At 46.5% G+C, this 20,689-nt stretch overlaps 4 protein-coding genes across 7 annotated transcripts in view; 1 reads left to right on the top strand and 3 right to left on the bottom strand.

The window, feature by feature from the left end:
* The window catches only part of triap1 (TP53 regulated inhibitor of apoptosis 1), a 1,349-nt gene extending 1,140 nt beyond the window's left edge, over positions 1-209 (top strand). The window contains exon 1 of the mRNA XM_069710548.1: positions 1-209. This exon is cut by the window's left edge and continues 1,140 nt beyond it. Within this exon, the coding sequence (XP_069566649.1) occupies positions 1-94 (94 nt within the window). The 3' untranslated portion in view covers positions 95-209.
* Positions 210-1,091: 882 nt separating this feature from the next.
* Positions 1,092-5,482, bottom strand: il15l (interleukin 15, like). 4 transcript variants are annotated; one of them, XM_069710543.1, is made up of 4 exons: positions 4,872-5,482; positions 3,802-3,849; positions 2,619-2,756; positions 1,092-1,238 (listed from the first exon to the last, which is right to left on the bottom strand). In XM_069710543.1, the coding sequence occupies exons 1-4, from the start codon at positions 5,022-5,024 to the stop codon at positions 1,131-1,133; spliced, it is 447 nt and encodes a 148-aa protein (XP_069566644.1). In that variant the 5' UTR covers positions 5,025-5,482; the 3' UTR covers positions 1,092-1,130. The 4 variants fall into 4 exon arrangements, with proteins under 4 accessions (XP_069566644.1, XP_069566645.1, XP_069566646.1 ...); XM_069710544.1 differs by having other exon boundaries at positions 2,619-2,753; XM_069710545.1 differs by having other exon boundaries at positions 3,802-3,846.
* A 1,849-nt stretch (positions 5,483-7,331) lies between these two features.
* On the bottom strand, positions 7,332-19,940 carry LOC138627853 (mucin-2). Its single transcript, XM_069710476.1, has 7 exons — positions 19,933-19,940; positions 19,102-19,282; positions 18,440-18,565; positions 15,643-17,497; positions 15,077-15,548; positions 14,072-14,803; positions 7,332-11,931 (listed from the first exon to the last, which is right to left on the bottom strand). Exons 1-7 carry the CDS (start codon positions 19,938-19,940, stop codon positions 9,441-9,443), a joined length of 5,865 nt encoding a protein of 1,954 aa, XP_069566577.1. The 3' UTR covers positions 7,332-9,440.
* The window catches only part of plekhg2 (pleckstrin homology domain containing, family G (with RhoGef domain) member 2), a 50,009-nt gene continuing 48,772 nt past the window's right edge, over positions 19,453-20,689 (bottom strand). Inside the window, exon 15 of the mRNA XM_069710521.1 lies at positions 19,453-20,114. Within this exon, the coding sequence (XP_069566622.1) occupies positions 20,050-20,114 (65 nt within the window). The 3' untranslated portion in view covers positions 19,453-20,049. The remainder of the gene's footprint in view (positions 20,115-20,689) is intronic.

Raw genomic sequence — 20,689 nt, 5'->3', positions numbered from 1 at the left:
CCAGCGGTGCGTGCAGAAGGCCATCAAGGAGAAGGACATCCCGATCGACGGGGTGGACTTCATGGGCCCCAACAAGGACAGGCCCGAGAGCTGATGGACAGCTGGGGGGTCTGATAAGACGGACAGGTCTGTCTTATCGATACACTGCACGGAGGGGGGGGGGCATGAGGCCCACTGAGCATGCGCAGAAGCAGAGACGCTGCTGTTCACCGGAGGACGAACCGGACTCCGGCCGTTTCTGTGTTTAGACTTTATTTATAAGGAGGGATGTGCACGGCCGGATTAACCTGCCCGGGGGGCCGGCGGGGGGCCCGGGGCTGCTGTTGCCCCCCCCCCCCCCAAAGAGTCAACAGGGACGTCAGATCTGTTTAAAGCCTTTAGGTTTGTGTGAATAGATCTGTGTGCACATCACGATGTTTACAAGTGTCGAAGTACACCCCCCTCACCCCCCCAGGACAAACATCAAGAAGAGAAAATAGCTGTTGCAGCTGCTTCCAATCAGCCGTAATAATATCTGTTTATCACCTGCAGCCTGTTTTCACTGAATTGTGGGTTAATTATTATTAAATAAAACTCGTTCTCGTCTCCATCGCCGCTTTTCTAGAAAACACTTGTTTGGTTGTTGTTTTTTTAACACAAGAAACTGGAATATATCAACTTGGTTTGCACAGAGAAAACATGATTTCACAGTTTTCTGACAGTTTATAGATGTATACATACACATGCATGTTATACACCATAATACGTTTATTATAGAAAATGATTGTTTGACGGTTTGATATTGAAAGCAGCATTTAGGCTGGAGAGCTACTTTTGCTTTTGAACCAAGTGTTCTGTCCTCTGCGTGGTACTGGGGGATTCCACTAGAGGGCGCATCTGAGACGTTTTAAAATCCCCAATTAACTGAACATGTCTTCGGACGGTGGGAGGAAGCGCAAAAAAAAACAAAGAAAAACACGGGGAGAACGTGCAAACTCCTCACGGGAAAAGACGTCCGGCCGAGGTTGGACGGCGCCGACCGCTGCACCGCCGTGACGCCCGCGGGCACCGAACCCGCGCCGCCGAGATGCTTGGACATCGCGCACGATGTCAAAAGTTCACGAAAAAAGAGGACGACGTGTCGCGCAGTCTCAGGGACACTTCGAGTTCATCAGCTGAAGAGTCGTTATAAGATCCTGAAGGAACTTCACGGCGTCTTCCTCCGGCATGACCTCACAGGGCCCACACGCCGGCGACTCCTGTGGAGGCGAGAAGAGACGCAAACGGGGGAGTTTGAGTTGAGACTCGGTGAAGTGTCAATAAAATCAGAATGCATTGATTTGCGAATGAAAAACGTCCTCATTTCGAATTTGATGGCAGCAACATGTTTCAAAACAAATTGTGACGTGAGCAGCAAAAGACTGAAAAGTTGTGTAAAGCTAAAAAAAAACAAAAAACACATGGTAACAGATCAGTGACATGATTGGATATAAAAAGATGATTTCAGAGAGACAGAGTCTCTCAGCAGTGAAGATGGGGAGAGGTTCACCACTCTGAAAGACTGTGTTGGAAAATAGTTCAACAATCTAAGAATAATGTTCCTCAACGTAAAACTACAAAGAATTAGTGGATTTCATCGTCTACGGTTCATAATATCATTAAAAGATTCAGAGAATCTGGAGAAATCTCTGAACACAAGGGACAAGGCTGGAAACCAATATTGGATGGTGGTGATCTTCGGGCCCTCAGGCAGCACTGCATTAAAAACACACTATTCTGGAGTGGAAATCACTGCATGGGCTCAGGAACACTTGTGGAAACCATCGTCTGTGAACACAGTTCATCGCTGCGTCCACAAATGATGTTAAAACTCTCCAAAGAAGAAACCAGATAGAAACATGATCCAGAAACACCGCCACCTTCTCTGGACCGAGATCATTGAAGATGGACTGAGGTGAAGTGGACGACTGTCCCGAGGTCTGATGGATCACAATCTGAGATTCTGTTTGGAAATCATGGACGCATTCTGGTTCTTTAAAAGGTGCAGGCTCCCTGGATGGATGTTTGTGTCTTTAAAATATTTCACATCTGCTTTGAATTACCTTGTTTTTAAACCGTGCACGTTGTTCACGGCAACAACACTCAGGACTAGCAGATACTTTATGGCGCCTGCTGAAAGCTGTTGGATTAAATTCACTGTACAAAATTCAGTTGAAATTCTAGCTTCTCTTTTGTGGGACGTGTTCTTTCTTCCAAAAAAGGATTTTCTGTGGTGGTCCGACATGACCCCACAGCAGCTGCTGGGAATAAAAGTATTGTGCAATCTGAGCCAATAAATCAAATAACTGCAGGACCGGAAACCTCCTGGCTGCTTCATGTCTTAGTTTTAGTACTCACCCACAACAACCAGCAAGACTAAATCACTTTTGTCTGTCTTTTCTTACATAAGAAAAATTGCACAACGTAGTCATAAAACAATAACATCAATAGCTGCTGAGATTTCACGGCTCACTTCATGCTGCCGAAACAACCCAACGCACATCCGGTTTAACATCATTCATCTAATATTATACGTTTAACACAAGACAGATTGATCTTAAAGGTTAAATTAACATGGGCCTTGTGTTTTCCGTCCTCACCGGTTTGTTCGTATTCGCCAGTTTCTTAACCTTGAGGTCTAGTTTCGAGCAGTCGCTGCAGACGTGGATGCCCCACTCATCAATGAGGACTTTCAGTTCGTCGGCGAAACAGTTCAGGGTGGTCTTGGGGCAGTTCTGCTGAAGAGAGGGAGAGGACAGACGCCATGAAGACAACGAGACAACAGACGGCGACCGTCCAACAAAACGGCGGCGATCCGAGAGAGTCTCCGGAGAATCTGCTTCTTCGCTTACTGCGTAAACTTCCGCCGCTATGCAGGTGACACCCGGCTGTATTTACCGGTGTAGTCCGATGAAACAAATCAGTCTTAAAGACTGAGAGGCCTGATTGACTTTTAATTTTCTGCTTAAAAGTTCAGACAAAACTGAAGGTTTTTGTATTTGAACACATCAGAAACTGACTTTAACTGAATTTCACTGCATTCGTTCCTTCCTGGCTGCACTGCTGTGATTTCTAATCATCAGGATGTCCCAGTAACTCTTTATAAAGCCTGCAGCTGCTGCAGTGAACCCCGTGAGAATGTTTCTCCCCGGACTGTTCTATTTCTCAGGGTTTCAAAAATTGGAAGAAATTAGTGGAAAATGATCACGTGACGAAGTACAAAATGAGGAATTTCCACCCTTACAAATCCTCTCATCAGGGATGGTTCATGGTCTCCTCCACGCTGCTATATGTCCGTGTGTCTGTTCTTTTTGACATGTTTTCTTTTAACATTGATGTCTTTAATGTCGTTTTTGAGGATTGAATAATATCATGTGGAGCTACAGCAGGAGTTTGTGTGTGTGTGGTTGCTACAGCTGTATTTACTCTGAATGTCAGAAGTCTTTACAGATTTAAACAGCGACGTGTCATAAAAGGAGAAGGTCGCCTCTGAGATGCTCTCAGCTGTTAGGTGAAGTTCACAGGCATGCTGGGACATCTGTCAGAAGCTCTCACTGTTTGGCAGTGTTTTGACTCTGAAGGATTCGAGCCACTGCCAAATCCAAACATTTACATTTACACTGCCTGATGTGGACTCTTGTTTGGTTTGTCTGTCTTCTCTGAGCCGGCTCCAGGTTTTATTTTCTGTTGAGGTTCTACCGCAGTCATCTGCGCGTGAATGTGAAGTCGATATCAGCTATCAGGATTATGACGAGTGGATGACGGCTGTGAGGAAGCTTGTACCTCGTAGTTCAGGACGGTGGGCGTGTACTGTCTGCCGTCCAACGACTTCTGAGGAGAGACACAACGTTAGTTCTGCATCGGCACAAACGCGAGATAACTGGTGAAGACATTTTATTAACTGAGAATTTCACAAGAGAAGTTGAATGGGAGTCTCGTCGGACACTTTTTGGAGCCGATCCCTAGTGGCACTCGGTGGTATTGCAGCTTAAAACACTTCTGCCTTCATTTTTTCAGACCTGAAAGCTACGTCCACTTTGATAGACAGTCTGTGGTGCAGACGTCGTTCTCAGCACAAAATCTCCTGATGTGAAGCTCCCGAACTTCACACTGAGCAAAACATGGAGCCTGACAGGTGGAGCGTTGATCAGGTGGAGCGTTGATCAGGTGGAGCGTTGATCAGGTGGAGGGGTGGGTTTAACAAATGTGACAGCAGCAGGAGCTTATTATTCAAAAACCTGAAGTGCATCTTTATTTTATCGTAAAAGCACATAACCGATGCGTGTCTGTGCATGTCGTCTCGGTCTCTGCCGGGATGGATACGGGAGTATCAGATTGTACATGAACATGTGTGGACCTGCCTGATTCCTCTGTACACATTCCAATATCACAGATTTGAGTGTTTTCAGTCGTTCCACCGGAGCTTTGATAAGAAAGCAGTGAGCGAAGCATTGCGACAGATGCAGACCGCTTTGGAGTGGCTGTGCCAGAGTTGTTTAAGTTCACAGAGAAGCTTGTTAAAAACAAGAAATCGAAGCATAACTCAAGGCAAGTGAAGCCACATGTTGGCCTATTGTTCAGGACTTCATTACACTTTTTTCTTTTAATACAAAAACCAACAAAACTGTCAAATGCCAGGTTTTCTTGGAATGGACGGCACGGAGTTTCTTAGCTCACGCACTTTTGAATCATTCAATATATATCAGTATTGTCTCCTCCAGACAGATGATAGGCAGATGAGTCACCGATTTATAGCTCGTCTCTTTCAGATGAGCGACTCCCGGCTGAGAGGCACAGCAAAGATCTATACAAACACAGACATGAAATATTTCCTGAGCAGATGTCAGTCGTACCTGCGTGGGGGCTGCATTCATGAGGATCTGGACCCTCTGGATGATGTCCTGAGTCTGGCAGCGTTTGGTTCTGGCGGTTGTTTGCGGCGGCCGGGCGAGCACGCAGATGAAACACAGAAACACACTCACGAGAGCTGTCCTCTCCCTCAGCATGGCAGCAAAAACATCACCTGCGCCATATGACTCTCCGCTGCCTCCCACGACAACATCCTCATGGGGTCGAGTCCCTCACAGCTGGCCGGGTCGCAGCAGCATCGGGTCCATGTTCGAGGTGTCGACAATAAATGGTCCAGGCCGGTTTAAAATCCGAACCAGCTGGGAGGAAACCCGCAGCTGCTGAAACACCAAAAGTTTATTTGCAGGTGCAGGGGGAGGTCTGCAGAGGAGACAGTAGATGTGCATGAAGGAGGATCAAACGCTCCGCGGCTTCATCACAGCCCTAAAAAAACAACCAGAACCAAACAACACGGAAGAAACAGCAACGTGTCCTGATGGGAAAAACAGTCCCAAAACTAAACGAGTTCCAAGTTGGTTTCCCTCCACGACTAGCAGCAGATCTCCATCGTTACTGTGGAGCTCTTCATCTCCACGTGGTCTCTGTTTGCACGAGGACGGATGGACGGTCTGAAGACGAGACTTGAACAGAGACGTCCCTCAGCCTCCCACTCCTTTCTTTCCCTCATGCTGGCTCACTCCTCCCATTCCACCTCCCCCGCCTTCAGGAATCTGGGCTTGCAGACTTCTTCTGCCCTCCACTTCTTCTGATTCCTGTGATTGAAGTGATTACTCATCAAAACCCTGGGGGGCAGTGAAGTCTCCATAAATCAACGGACGTCCATACAGACCTCCGCAAACTGCATGCACAAAGAATTCCAATCGATGGTGTCAGCCACGTTAATCTGGAAGCCTGACAACTACATTTTAAACACTCATGAACCAAAACTCTCAAAGATGAAGTCTTTCATGGTCCTGTGACAATGACACATGCAGGGGTGTCAGCGTCAACATGTTGGATACAGAACTGAGAACCCCGCCTGCTGGTTAACTTGAGTTGAACTGTTTTATAGCAGAATCGGCTGTTTGTTAGCTAACAGGAACACACTCTGAACTTATTGATCGCACCTCGTACAGACAGGACAAACACGCAAGTAGTCCGTCACGGAGGAAACATCCGAGCCGTTAAAACAAGGGTCCAGTCATCCTGGCTGGACGATGGCGTACCTGCCAGGTTGCAAATGTTCCTGATGACGGCAGTGCGAGTTAATTGGTCCTCCAAATTGATCCAGCGACTCTCAGCGACTATTGGATGGAACTTGTGACTTTCCATCAGGTCAAGATTTATGTGTTTGTGTAAATGTGTAAACCTGCTACAGCTGATCCCGAGCACACCACTGCTAGCTGTCACCATGAAAATACCTCACACCCAATTGTGTTTGTATCCACAAGGGTGTCGGTTACACTATAAATCTGTGACTTCCTGATCATGTACAAAGCAACCAGCAGAAAGTTGTCTTCAAATCTAAGAAAAAGAACGAGCTCTTACCTGGACAATTCAGCAAGGATGACAGGTGAGCATTGAACTTTAGGTTAAAGGAGAACATGGAAACGTGATTAAATGGGGTCAAAGTCTGGGACTGAAACTAGAACTGAAACAAACAGATCACATGTTCACTGTGCTGCAGCTGTCACAAAACAGGACGACAATGACTGACTGCCATCTCTCAGGCTTTATTGTCGCTCCGCTGTACGAACTTCCACTCAGCAAGATTTATGACTTTTACTTATTAATTCAGCATGCAGTAAGAAAAGATGACAGCTCAACGTTTTGTGGTCTGCAGAACACCTGGTGGGCAGAGTGACGCTTAAACATTACAAATGACACATGTAAAGAAGATATGCTCGTAGTAGATACAAAATAATGATCAATGCAAAATGCAGTGCAGATCAATCATCTATTGGACCCAATAAGATCACGGCACAAGTTTTGGTTTTGCACCACACGCTTTTATTTTCTGTACATCTCACTGACTCTCGGAGTTATCGTCGGAATATTTTTTTATATTTTCCATTTTTTCAACAAAGTCCCAAAAACATGATGTTCTTTACATATAGTCCTCAGGATCCTGCAACAACCTCACGTCTCCTTCAGGGATTTATTTGACTTCCATATGGCTCACAACAGTTTACAATGTAAAAATGTTACTGTCATGTTGGTTTTAATTTATTTATACCATTTTGTACCCCCCCCCCAAAAAAAACAACCTGTTATTTTGCAAACACATCAAAATATCAAATATCTTCCCATTACTGAGCAAACGCCCATTTTAAAATTAACCAGGACAAATTACCACACAAACTTCACTTCCACTTACCAAAGTTGTTAATTTTTAACTCGGACAAGCCCCCAAGTGTCACAACCCGGCTTCATGGCTGGACAAAGGAGGTGAAACCACACAGGAGTTGGAGCTAAAGATAACTTTTTATTGAAGAACTAAAAGGGAAATAAATGTGCAAATGAAAAAAAACGAAAAAAAAAAAACAGGGTGGAAGCCAAAGGAGAGAGGGACTTTACACAGAGGAGCCAGACCAGGTGAGCTGAATGTCCATGACGGCCCGACTCCGCCCAGCAGACTCCTGCAGGGGTTGGCCTGCTCAGAGGGTCATCACAGATTGTGGTGTAAACAAGCAGCAACCAGCAGCGACGTCACCCGTCGGTTTGTGAACGTTATGAATCCTCCAGTTCAGATTCTGTCCGTCACCATCTTTGCTAGTTCGGAGTGGTTTGGAGCAGGAAATGACCATATTTGGACAAGCTGGGGGAGGAGCCAGAAATGGATCTGACCGATCTGATAGGAAACCTGACGATACTACGTCCCGCCCACCGATAGCTGTAACCTGACTGCACCACAGGCCTGTCAATCAAACAGACACGCTCCCAACAACAGGTCTTTCTGTAACTTTTTTCTAATTACTGATGGGATTATTTTCAAATAATACTAATACGAAGGAGTGACTTTTATGAGAGAAGTTGAATGTGGGTGTATGGAGTTGGAGGCTTTTATTGAGCCAACCTCAAAGGCACTTCTGCAGTGACCTCATTTTTCAGAGCCAGAAACTACATTCACTTTTATCAACAGTCTATGGGTGTAACCAAATATTTTCTGATAATATTTGGACTTTGTGTCCTGTGGAGGATTGTCTGAGAGGAAACAACTTGTGAATATGTTAAGTAGATCGGTGCAATCCCCTAGTGGCACTCAGTGGTATTGCACTTTAAAGCACTTCTGCATTGGCTTTGCTTTTTTAGACCCAGAGACTATGAATGTTTTAACATACAGTCTGTGGTCAAGTCACAAGGTTTCTGGAGGACACCAGTATGAGCAGAGAACGTTGAGTCAGTAAACCAGCCGTGTTCATCAATATGGGAACAAACGCAGCATTGAAAGCACACAGATATCGGCTTGGTCTGAAGTTAAACAAGAACCAGACACGTCATTTCTAACACACACACACACACACACACACACACACACACACACACACACACACACACACACACACACACACACACACACACACACACACACACACACACACACACACCTGATGATGCACCCAACAGCTGCGGACACTGTGCAAAAATACCAACATAACTTTAGGGATATTAAGTGCCAAAAAGAAGAAGACTAACTTCATAAATAAACAATGAATTAAAAAAAAGAATAAAAATGGTTAAAAAGATAGATTATTAATAACCACAGTTACCACCAACCTTAAACACTGGCCTCAGGCAGCCAAACATTGATGTTTGTTTAACAAAATATTAAAAAAACAAAACAATAATACTACTACTAATAATACATTAAGTAACTGTGATTGCATACAGTACTGGTCGGACTCTGGACCTTTCAACATGTCTGTGTTTGCAGGATTACGATGTGGTCATTAAATGCTTAAAGTTAAAAAAAATCCTTTGGAAAAATGCCTCAAATGAATCGATATGCCCAAAAGTCAGCACATGCACAGATGAAGTCCAGAGCTGCAATTCATCACATCCAGCTGTGGACATTCAGGGTTTGTGGTTTCATCTCGTGAGATTACAGCTAAGGGATTAATTTCCACTGATGGCCATGTATTCCTTTGGGATCTTTTTGGAAGACACTCCACTGGCATCCATTTAAAGTCCAGATTGAGAAATATGAGCAATGTACAGGTAGAATTCTTGAAAGGCCATATTTTACATAAAGTCTAGTCTCAATTACATGTGACCCTAATTGCATCCCATCACAGTAAAGGAAGGGTGTCAGATTGGGTTGAAAACGGTCTTTATGTCCCACATGTGTGAATGTACTCCCAAGTCGAAGAACGGCATGTTTTTTCTGTTTGGGAAAGCTCGTATTTCAACATGGTGGACTCGGCAATAGGTCAGAAAGGTCTCCGCCTCTGACTGGAAACCAGCAGTTAGACCACAGCTTCTCATCTTTTCTTGGTGTCTCGTTGTCTTCTTTACTTTCCCTTTTGACCGTTGCTGTCTTTTAAGGCCACAAAGCAAAGACTTTCCTCTTTGCTTCATAGCCTGTTGCAGTTCTGAGAAAGAGGCGAGGGAAGGTGTGAAAGTCCGTTGATGCTCACTCTCCTTGCCACCTGCCCCTGTCCCGGTCCTCCAGCTCCGACTCCACCCTGCAGGGTTTGGGTCAGGCTAACTTGGGCGGTGCTAAAGGACGTTATTCGACCACTTCCAGCAATCTGGAGGTTCACCGTGGTGGCGTAACTGGTCTTCTGGTTCCTCTGTTTGGCAGGAGATGTCTGGGCATAGAGTAGCGGTGATGACCTTGAGGGCAAGGGCGAGGGGATTGAAGGAATAGGAGGTGTTGTGGTGGTCATCTGGACCTGAGGCTGTGGTATAACTTGGGTTTGGTGGTTATGGTGCTGGTAGGGAGGAGAGGAAAGGTTTTGTTCACGGGAGGGCCGGGCAACGTATGCGCAGATCAACTGGCTACGGCAATTGCCCTCCTCTGGCTCTGGATCTCCCCACTCTGTTTGGCTGTCTGATGGAACAGGGGAGGTGAGGAGGGTGTGAGAGAGTGATGAGGAAGGAGCAGGAGAGGATGCAATGGTGGTGGAAGTAGCACTTGTATCAGGGCTATCAGTTCCGTTGTATTTGCTGGAGAGCTCTCGTACATCTGGCCAGGGCACGCTGGTGAAATGCTGCCCACCAAGGGTGCCCTTCCCCGGGGTGAGCCTGCTGGGTGAGAGTGGAGATTGTAGCCCAGCTCGAGGACTGAGGCAGGAGGGTGAGCTGCTATACGAGGACCATCCACTCCTCGGGCTGACTGGACAGGACTCGTGCTGGTCAAAGGACCCTCGCCCACTTCCACTAAAACCAAGGGACCTTCGGGTGCTGTCTGCCCAAGAGCGGCGCAGTCCACTAGTGCTGCTCTGGCCTGGGCTAGATGGCCTGTCTGCCAGGCTGGAGGAGAAAGACCGGCGGAGGCTTTGGTAGGCCGGTGGGCAGTTTGCAGAGGGAGAGGAGGCTCGGGAACGACTCCGTGGGACAAAAGGAGAGGAAGAGGGGAAAGAGGCCATCTCCAGTGTTGGTGAGCCTAATGTGGAAGAAAAGGAAGGGGAGGGGGTGGAGGAAGGATATCTCGGGTTTCTAGGCTGAGGGGCTGCAACGGTATTTGCCCAAACATTCAGAGACACACCAATAGGAGGCGGGGAGAGGATCCGAGGGCTCAGGCATGCTGACGTTGCAGAAGTGGCCCTCGGTAGCTCCAAAGTGAGGCCTAGTGGGTTATGGGAAGCTGCGCCTCCTACTCTTGTGCTTCGGGGATGGGGAGGCTTGTTTGCCATGGGGGAGGAATAGTTATGTTGAGGAGGGGGAGAGCAGAGGCGAGTAAATGAGGCCGGTGTTGGGGAGGGAGACGGGGACTGAACTCGTGAGCTCGGTTCCGATGCAGAAAAAGGGCGAGCAACACGGTTGTGTGATCCCGACCAGAGAGGATCGTGGGTTTGTTGCGTTACTGTTACAGTATCTTTCCCATTAGCAAGTGGTGCTTTCTGTGGACTTGCTACCCAACCACCCTTACTGACTCCACCATTAATGTTGCAGCTGCCGGCACCACCAGCCAAGCTAATGCTGTTGTTGTTGTTGTTGTTTGAATTCTGCAATGAATACGTTTTAGAGTGAAGGAATGAGGGTCGAGGGGGAGGAGAAGAAGAGTAGGGAGCCTCATGATGGGCCGGATTCATGGATGGGGAGGGAGAGCGTTGGGAAAGTGAGGGAAGGGGGGGCTGCATGAGGGAAGGAGAAGGACCAGAGGACCGGAGGGTTGAGGGTGGGACCCTTGGATGTTGGTACCCATCCTTAGTGCACCCTAATTGGGCATATGCAGGTGCACTGGTGCCTTGTTGACTGGGAAGGAGTTTAGGAGAAGGGGAGCCTCGTTGCAGATGAGAGGAGGGAAAGGAAGGAGTGGAGGAGGGGCTTTGATTTACTGTGGGCGTGGCTTGTTGCAGGGCAGCATTGTTTTTTGCCATACTCTGACTGATGGACTGGCTAATGCAGGAGGCAGCTAAGGATCTGGTAAACAGTGAAGGGGAGGATGGAGGACCTGCTCGTGACGACAAAGACCTTCCAGATGAAGAGGAGGATGAGGAGAGTGTGAAAGCAGTGGAAGGTATAGGAGAGGAGGCAGGTGGGGCTCTCATGGAGGAAACCCTGTCAGAAGAAGGAGTAGGGGATAAACATGAAAGGGCCTTGGAGATGGTGTTTGTGGAGTTGAAGCCTCCAGGAGATGCAGGGGTGGGAGAAGATGGAATAACTCTGAAAGGTGAGGAGCAGGCTGGCACTCGGGCAGAGGAGGAGGGAGGAGGGAGGGGAGAGGAGGGGGGAGGAGCTCTAAGAGGAGAAGGGGAACGGTGTCCGTGGCTGGGTTTGAACGCTGAGTGGACAGGGGTGAGGTCTGTGTCCTTGTCTGGATCAGGTCTCCCCACCAGGCTGGATGTCCTGGGGGTGGGCGGACTGGTGGAGGATCCTGAGCTCGGCTCATCTGGCTCCCTGGAAATGACAAAAAAGCACAGATGTAAAAGGTGCGGAAGTTATTATCACGATGGCATCTACTTTATGATGACCAGTGTCTTGGAGATCTAGATTTGTTTGGGCAAGCTTTTGACATTCAATTTGTGTTGCACATGAAGCAGGAGGAAGCAATAACTTTTATTAGTAAGCATGCGAAGTGTCGTCTCACGATCGACATCAGCACCTGATAATCCAAACGTTTTTGTGACCACTGGTACGTGAACATTTGATATTTCACCGTGGACCTGAAACTGGAGCAGAGAAACATCAGATTTTTGGGGTCAAACTCTGGAAATGGTCAACAGAGACCCTTGAAATGCTTCAGAAAGTCTACGGCGATGAAGCGATGAGGCCGGGCGACGTGTTTCTGAGGAGTCTCAGGGAAAACATTCCTTGCAAACCACCTGAACTGTGGTGCCATGGCAACAGGGTTCTCCAACATGACAACATGCGGCTCAGTGCGTTGGAAACAGGCAAAAGTGTCAACAACATAACCGACAACCCCTACTCAGCAGATTTGACTTCCTTTGACTTTTTTCTGTTCCCCCACAAATCGAATGTTTCCAAAATTTTAGGGCCACTTCATTTCGGTGAAATGACAAATGTTCACGTGCCAGTGGTCACAGAAATGTAGGTAACTTGACGGAAAACATTCGAGATGGCAATTGGATTGTTTAACTTGACAACGTGCTCGCTCACGTGCATTGACAACAAACAACTTTCTCACCCTCAACACCACAGCAGGATCTCCCCACACCTCCCCTCTACTCACTGGATTTTACCACTTAAGTTTTATTTTTATTCCCTAAAATCAAGCTCAAGCTCATGTCAATGTTTTGACACTGTGGAAGAGATCGAGTGTGAATCACAGATTATCCTGTTGTGCTTACGAAACAGGACTTTGTTGACACAATGGGTCCATTTTGAAGTGAATGGCGGCCAGATATAAATCAGATGGATTTTGTTTGTTTAGGCTGCAATCATTAAACTATTTTATCACAAACACAGCTTCAGCGTTGGTTTAATTTAAATCAAATGATGTGAAACATCACAAATTAGACATGATTTATAATGAGTTTAAAATATCACCTGAATAATCCATCAAAAATGTATTCTTTTAGGACTTGGATAGGAGAATAAATATTGCAATTTTGGCAATTCTGTGGGAGCTTTATAAGGGAAAAAAAGGCGATGGAGGAAAAGGAGCATGGGAATTATTTATTTTGGCAACACCCACATACAAGAGAGTTCCTCTGAGAGGCCAAGTGGTTTGTGGGAAGTTGCTCAATGTAAAGGTCAGGAGTATTAATATTATTAGTCAGTTTGTGACCATCCTGAAAACAATTACTTTGTAAGTAAAGCTCAACTTTTGTTGGACCCGCTTCCTCTGCTGTTGTTACTCGTTGAATTAGCGTTTTTGTGATAAGATATGATATTCGATCTGTGCACAATTCTGGTCAGTGACTTTTTTTTCAGAAGTAGAACTAAAATCTGACAGTGTTTTCGCAGAGTTTCCTTGTGCCACTCTGACTATATGAGGGGTAAACTCGATTGGAAAAGAATGGGAAGTAAAGGACTCAAAGTTAAATTTTTAGTTGGGAAAATCTGGGATGCAAAAGTTTAGCTGGGACCTCCATATTCTCAGCCTCTGTGCTGATGTTTCCATTCGACTTTGCTTTTGTCACACACACAGGCAAACAGTTTAACCAACACCACCACATAACAATCTGGAGACAAATTCTCTGTTGAGGTGAAGCCAAAGTTTGCTGTCTGGCGCCAATTGTTACTTGAAACAAATCTAACAAGTTTAACGAGGAGCTTTATTTGTTTTATTTTGAACTCCGATGGAAGTGGTTACGAGGTGCTTAAGCTTAAGTTATATTTAGTGCAAAATTTTAAACACATCTGGGCTCAATGGGGTGATTTCGGGTCATGGTAGAATTCTGCTTTAGGGCGACACTGTCAGGGTTTAACAATAAATTGATATCAATTTCGAAGATTCTACAAATTACAGAGACACACTTGATCTTCAGTGATATTCTGTCCTTTAAAAAGGCTTTTCTTGTTGTTATAAATTTTGTTCTTCTCTGTCTGTGATGGCTATTTGCTGCAGACGTACCTGTGGTTCCATTCATTGGTGCTATTAACATTGCAGGAGTTAGATGGAGCATGTTTTCCAAGTGTGGTTGGCAGGTCAGGGGGTTTCTGGCTGGTGAATGTGGGGAGACAGTCGACAGACGGAGGCCTTCTTTGAGTCGGATTTGATTCTGAGTTCTGACTGGAGGAACGCGGACTCGGCGGCGCCTCTTCTGTTTCTGTATGACAGTAAACCTGTGAGGGTTCGAAGGTCACCTGCGATGGCTGACTCAGGGTGGGTGAAATGACCGTCTCACCCGAGGAATCATTCAAATCAAACTTTAACGTCTCGCTCGGAGGCTCGTCGTTCTTTGGCCTCCCCGATGCGGTGGTGCCTCCCTCTGCCAGGCGGAGGGTTTCCCTCTGGGCCGGTTCTCCCCTCAGTCCTGGGTGAACCTTCGTGGAGCGGCGGTCCTCTGATGGAGCCAGCTCCCCTGTGGATGCTTCTCCATTTGTGATTTCTGAGTCTTCAGGCCCTGCGCAGACATTCTTGTCATCAGTATGTTCCATGTAAATGTTGTACTCTGGTTTTTCTGGTGTACACATAGCAGCCGGTTCATCCTGCTTGGTCTTGTCCTTCTCATTTTTGTCATTCCACTGCAGTGAACTGGGAGCAGACAGACTTGGGTCCGAGTGAGCTGGCTGGGCAGTGATGTTTACTGATGTTGACTCTTCTCCGACTGAGTAAACATGAAGCCCACCACTCTGCTCCGACCTGCAGACAACCAAGAGGATTATGAATCAAGAGTTCACACTAAACATAGAGTATATAAAGTATACTTATAGTAGTGGTTCAATCATCAAATGAATAAATGCAGTTGTAATAAGTCGTGTCAGAGGACAGTCTGATTTCTCAGCCTATCTACATTATTTCAGCTGCCAACAGAAAGCCTCAATACATCAGGAAAATTCATCTTGACTCTCACTTTATCGACCCTATCTCGTCTTTTCTTCGTTTTATGCTCATTCCGATGGTTCATTCACTCACCCCTCTCTGTTCTCTGTCACTTCAGTGACTGAATTAGCATCCTCGGTTTGATTCAGGGATTCGCCTCTCACTGCTGAGGAGTCCCTGAATTCTATGATTCTACAATCCAAGACCGAGGTTGAAGTCAAGGGGCCGTTACTGGCAGAGCGGCAGAAACCGGAGCTCCGATCTTCAGGCGATGCTCTGAGGTGTTGAGCGGAAGCTGAGGGTGTTTCTGTTGAGGTGTACCCGGGGTCGTAGCCGGTGGCCCGGGCCAGACTGGATAAGGGATTTTCCCCAGGTGTGGTAGAAGTGTGGGCGTTTTCGCCCACGCTGGAGTCTCTTTCGTTGTTCAAGGCACAAATGAAGTCCCTCGGCCTGGAGAGGGTAAATCCGCTCGTCTGGTGGTGGCAGGCCGGGGTCAGTTGTTCTCTGACGAACACATGACCAAACAGCAGAGGCTCACTAGGCGCCATCACGGTCTCCTGGAAATCTATGAGAATGACGCAGAACAGATTTTAATTGACCATGAAGTTGAGTAAAGTTAGAGGTCGCTCTCTGAGGCATTTTTAGAAAAGCCAACCTACCATCTACCCGACTCTCCGCTCTCTGTATCAGCCGCTTTTCCTGGATCATTTGGACCTCCTCCCTCATGGTTTGGGTTTGGAATTGGCCATAAGTCCTGGTCTGGTTCTGGCTTTTAGTTTGAATCTGCGACTTCTGTCTAGTTTGCGTTGTGGCTTTGGTCTCCATTTGTGTCTGCTGATGGGACACAACTGGGGTCTGGACTTGAGCCTGAGCTTGAATTTGTCTTTTAGTTTGGCTCTGAGTTGAGAGTACAGATGGTCTTGCTGACACCCATGATTGGTTCCGTACAGTTCCGGACAGTTTCTGATGCAGTGGGACCTTCATAGTACTGGCTTTGGCACTGTACATCTGGGCCAATGTTTGGACCTTGCTCAGAATCCGCTCTGAGTTTTCCATCAGCACGGGGTCCACCACAGGGCTCGCTTCAAACAACCCAATACCGGCTACGTTTGATTCCACGCCCTCAAACAAGGCCCGGTTAGCAGTGACAATCCTGGAGTGCCGGGACCACAGACCCACTTTTATCTGCCCGGGAAGTCCCTCGAGATTCCCGCTGGTCTTAGCTAGGTCTCTGCTTTTGGTTCGAGCCCAGTTGGACTGGGTTTTGGTCTCGGTTTTTTGACACTGTTTTGCAGACGGCAGAAGTGTCGCTGGCTCTTCGTGGCTTCCGTTTGGTTCTGCTGGGCTTGCTTGGTTTGGCTCGTGTCCATTCATAATAACCTGGTTCACGGCACTGGTTTTGGTTGGTTCATCTCTACACTTGTGCTGTTTGGTGACAGATGGACCCTCTCCTTCCAGTGAACTTCCACCTTGCTCCCCTGTAGCCAAAGCACTTGTCTTTCCATCCTGTCCTTCCTCCGGTTCTTCCTGCGGTGATCCTTTGCGGACGTTTCCATTTTGGTCCTGAGTCTCAGCCTCCTCTTCAACAGGCCCGTTTTGGATTGAAGTCTCCTTGTCTTGCATCACAGTTGAGGTTGGTGACTCGACCGGGCCACCTTCATTAAGATCCAGGGAGCTCATTGGTTTATCTGCCTGTCCATCACTGTCTGTATCAGCTGAGAGAGGAGTCGGGGAGGAAACGGGACCAGTGGAGGAATAGGGGTCTGTCTCGTTATCCAATGCTTCAGCCCCTTCAAACTTGGATTGTCCGCTGCTCTCTGGCTCCCCCTGGTGTCCGCCCACATCAAAGCGAGACACCGACTCCTTCACCAAGCCGGAGGGGATTTGTGAAAAACTGTTTCTCCTTCTCGTCACCACTCCTTCTCTCGGTTCATCTTCCTCCTCTGACTCGTCCTCCTTGGCCTCGGCTGCTGCCTCGTAATAGCTCCTGATCTTTTCGATGATCTTCTTGTCTCGCTTGGAGAGGTGGGAGCGTCTCGTGGGCGGCTGGCGTCTTTGGACGGGTTGATGAAGAACATCTGCGGCGGCCTCTGTGTTTGCCGCCTCGCTGGATGAGACACTGTTGGTCACTCTTTCGTCCTCTGCTAAGATGGAGGGATGAAGATCTGGTGTCGGTGTTGGGACGATGCCACGCTCCTCTTCATCATCACTCACTTTCTTCTCTTCTTTATCTTCCTCTGACACTTCCCCTCGAGTCTCTCCGTGCTCCTCCGCTCTGTTTTCCACTTGACTCGTTGCCTCAGGAATGTCGTGGACTTGATTGGTAGTCGTTTCATTTTCACTGGTCTGATTTCGGAGGGTGACGTCGTTCTCCGTCTCGGCTACTTCCTGCTCCCATTGCATTGTGGGTCGCTGCTCTGGGGTGGGTGGGCTGGCGACTGGGGGCAGTGGGCAGGTGAAATTGGTCTGGTCGGACGGAGACGGACTCTCTTTGGACTGATCCTGGACCTGCTCCTGGAAGAAAAAGTGAGACAGCTGTGTTTCAATTTACTCAAGTATGAACTGTTGTTCAAAAGTAAAACATTTTTAAACGTAAACCGAAAACGTACCTCTTCAGCCTTGTTTTGAATTAAAATGGCTTTTAGACATATTTTCTTTTTTTTATCTTTAAGATTTTCTATTTACATTTTAAGACCGTAGTCTACTTTAAAATGTGTTTTGCTTTATTCTATATTTTAACTCTGTTTTTATTAGTGTGATATGTTGTGTTTAATTTGATCTGTTCTTACGTATTTTATTTATTTTTCTATTTTTGTTTTTAAATTACATTTTAACATGACATTTTTTATGTTCTTTTATATCTGTTTTTATGTGAAACACTTCATATCATTTTCTTGCTGTAAAACAATTTGAGCTGCATTTGTGGTATGGAAGGTGCAATAAAAATAAAATGTTATTACAATCATTATTAAACTGACATTACATCGGGATGGATAGAGCTGATATCAAATTGGATTTAAAGTTTGATCCAGCTCCAACAAGACAAGTAAATACAGAATACAGTAAAGTAGATGCGGTTTGTGGTTTTAGACCAAGATATCCTGACAGCGATCGGCCATGTGACATTTCTGTGACTTCGTAGAGGATGAATCCATTCTTGTGGTTTTGGTGTCACTTGCACAAAATCGCTGTACTTTAACTGGAAGATTTTCTTCACGTTTGCCGACATAGTTCATATTGTCCAGATGACAAACCCCACTTTAATGACCTCATACACTTGCAGGACAAATAAAACACTTCTGCTGCCAGCAAGACCTTCAGACTGGTATAAATTAATCTTGCCAGCAGGTTACACTGGAGTACAAACAGTAAATCACAGCTGATTTAGTATGCGGGTGAATCAACATGTCGGTTAGTGTTTGATGCTCCAGTGTAGACGGAGTCATGTATTCTGACCGTGGTGTCGCTGAGGATGGCGGTGAGTCCCTCCCTGGCTCGGCTCTGGTTGATGAACTCCAGGATCTCCTCTGTGATGGACAGAGTGGGAGGAGGGCTGAGGGCGGTCAGCTCCTCTTCCTCCTCCTCATTCAAACAGCCAAAAAGATTCATATTAATACGACAGGATACTAAAATCAGTTTAAATACAAGTCTATGAGTCCAGTTTGCAAATATATCTTTGCACAAAAGCCTTATTGAATGCTGAAACAGTGGATGGTCAAAGTCATGTCAGGGCTTACATCCATCCATCCATCCATCCATCCATCCATCCATCCATCCATCCATCCATCCATCCATCCATCTATTCATCCATCTGTTCATCCATCCATCCATCCATCATCCATCCATCTATTCATCCATCCATCATCCATCCATCTATTCATCCATCCATCCATCTATTCATCCATCCATCATCCATCCATCATCCATCCATCCATCCATCCATCCATCCATCCATCCATCCATCCATCCATCCATCCATCCATCCATCCATCCATCCATCCATCCATCCATCTTCCTCCCCTCTGCACTGCACTGCACCACCACCTTCTTCTTCTTCTTCTTCTTCTTCTTCTTCAATTAATGTAATGTGATAACAGTCAGGTGACGGTGTGAAATACCTCCTCCCGGTTGGTCAGCAGCTGCGGCGTCAGGCTCGGTTCGTCCCGCTCGCCCTCCACCTCGATGACGGAGGACGCCAGCGTGCTGCTGCTGCCTGCTGAGCCCAGACCGTCTGCGTGGCACAGCTCGCCCTCACTGCCCGCCGGCTGCACAAACGATATCACAGTTTCACCTCCATGACTTTATTTTATTTCAAAATTTGAATATCGTCTTTACTTTGAAGCCTCTTTACAAACCTGTATGCACCTGTATACAATAATCAAGTTTAACCTCCATGGAATGAATCAAACCTTTGTTTATGTAACAGAAAAAAACTAAATTGTATTCTTTCTTATGAAGTTGTGGTTCAATTGCGGAGGGTCTCTGATGTGTTTGTGTCTGAACGGGTCGTAGCAGAACGCTCACCTTTCACCACCTACAGATATTTATTGCTGTGTCTCACCTTCAAAGCTGCTGGATCCACCAGGTGTTGGGAAAGAGAGGGTGGCGATGACACATGGAGAGGCAGGAGGGATCAGAGACAGAAATGTTACTACAGGTTATTGAGCATGGCTCATCAACTCTCAACAGCTTGGCATCCAAACTATCAGAAGATTAAAGCACAGTGAATTCCTTTTTTGTTGTGTTATAAAATGTTTTGGCTTTGAACGGAAGCCTGGCTCTGCAGAGACCAGAAACTTTTTAACAGTTTTTAATAAACAGTCACAATTATTGAGACTGCCAGCTAATCAGGGTGAACCACAGACTGACAGAAGCGATGAGACGGATGAGCGCTAAAGTCTCAACTCTGACAATTTACTATGACTAATGTTTAGCCCGAGGGATCTTACGACTCCATACTGTACTTTGGAACTTTGTTTCAGGGGCAACAGCTCCACTTGGTGGTTCGACTGTTCAGTGCAGCTGAAGAACCCACTGAGATCTGGTTTGACATGAAGTCTGTGTCATCAGTTTGTGTCTTCAAATCTCTCACCGTTGGGATGAAACGCTGCTTCGATGTCTTTAGCAGGAGCTGAAAGGAGAAATAAAGACGAACTTGTTAAAACGAGGTCATTACGAACATCCTGTCATTCTGAAAAACATTCTTGTCACTAAACAACACATCTTATGGATAATATGGAACCTCTTTCATCTTGAGCTTGAGTTTCTTCCAACCAATCAGCAACCATCAGTGATGTCATCGTTGGTTTGTGAACATTATGAATCCTCCAGTTCAGATTCTGTCCGTCACCATCTTGGTAGTTCGGAGCGGTTTGGAGCAGGAAATGACCATATTTGGATGAGCTGGGGGAGGAGCCAGCGGTGGATCTGACTGATCTGATTGGAAACCTGACGATACTACGTCCCGCCCACCGATAGCTGTAACCTGACTGCCCCACAGGCCTGTCAATCAAACAGACACGCCCCCAAAAACAGGTCTTCTTGAATCTTCTTTTCTAATGAATGAGGGATTATTTTCAGATGGACCTCCAGAAAACTAAGAAGAAGGAGTGACTTTAGCTAACAACACCGAGAGAACTGATGGACACATTTTATTCACTTTGGATTTGATGAGAGAAGTTGAATGGGAGTCTATGGAGCCGGAGG

Source organism: Brachyistius frenatus, unplaced genomic scaffold (genome assembly GCF_029030835.1).
Source record: "Brachyistius frenatus isolate BFR_SWC_R1_liver_20210118 unplaced genomic scaffold, ASM2903083v1 Contig_92, whole genome shotgun sequence".
NCBI classification, from domain to species: Eukaryota; Metazoa; Chordata; class Actinopteri; family Embiotocidae; genus Brachyistius; species Brachyistius frenatus.
Note: the sequence above shows the minus strand (reverse complement) of the source record. Positions and strands in the feature narration are given on the sequence as shown.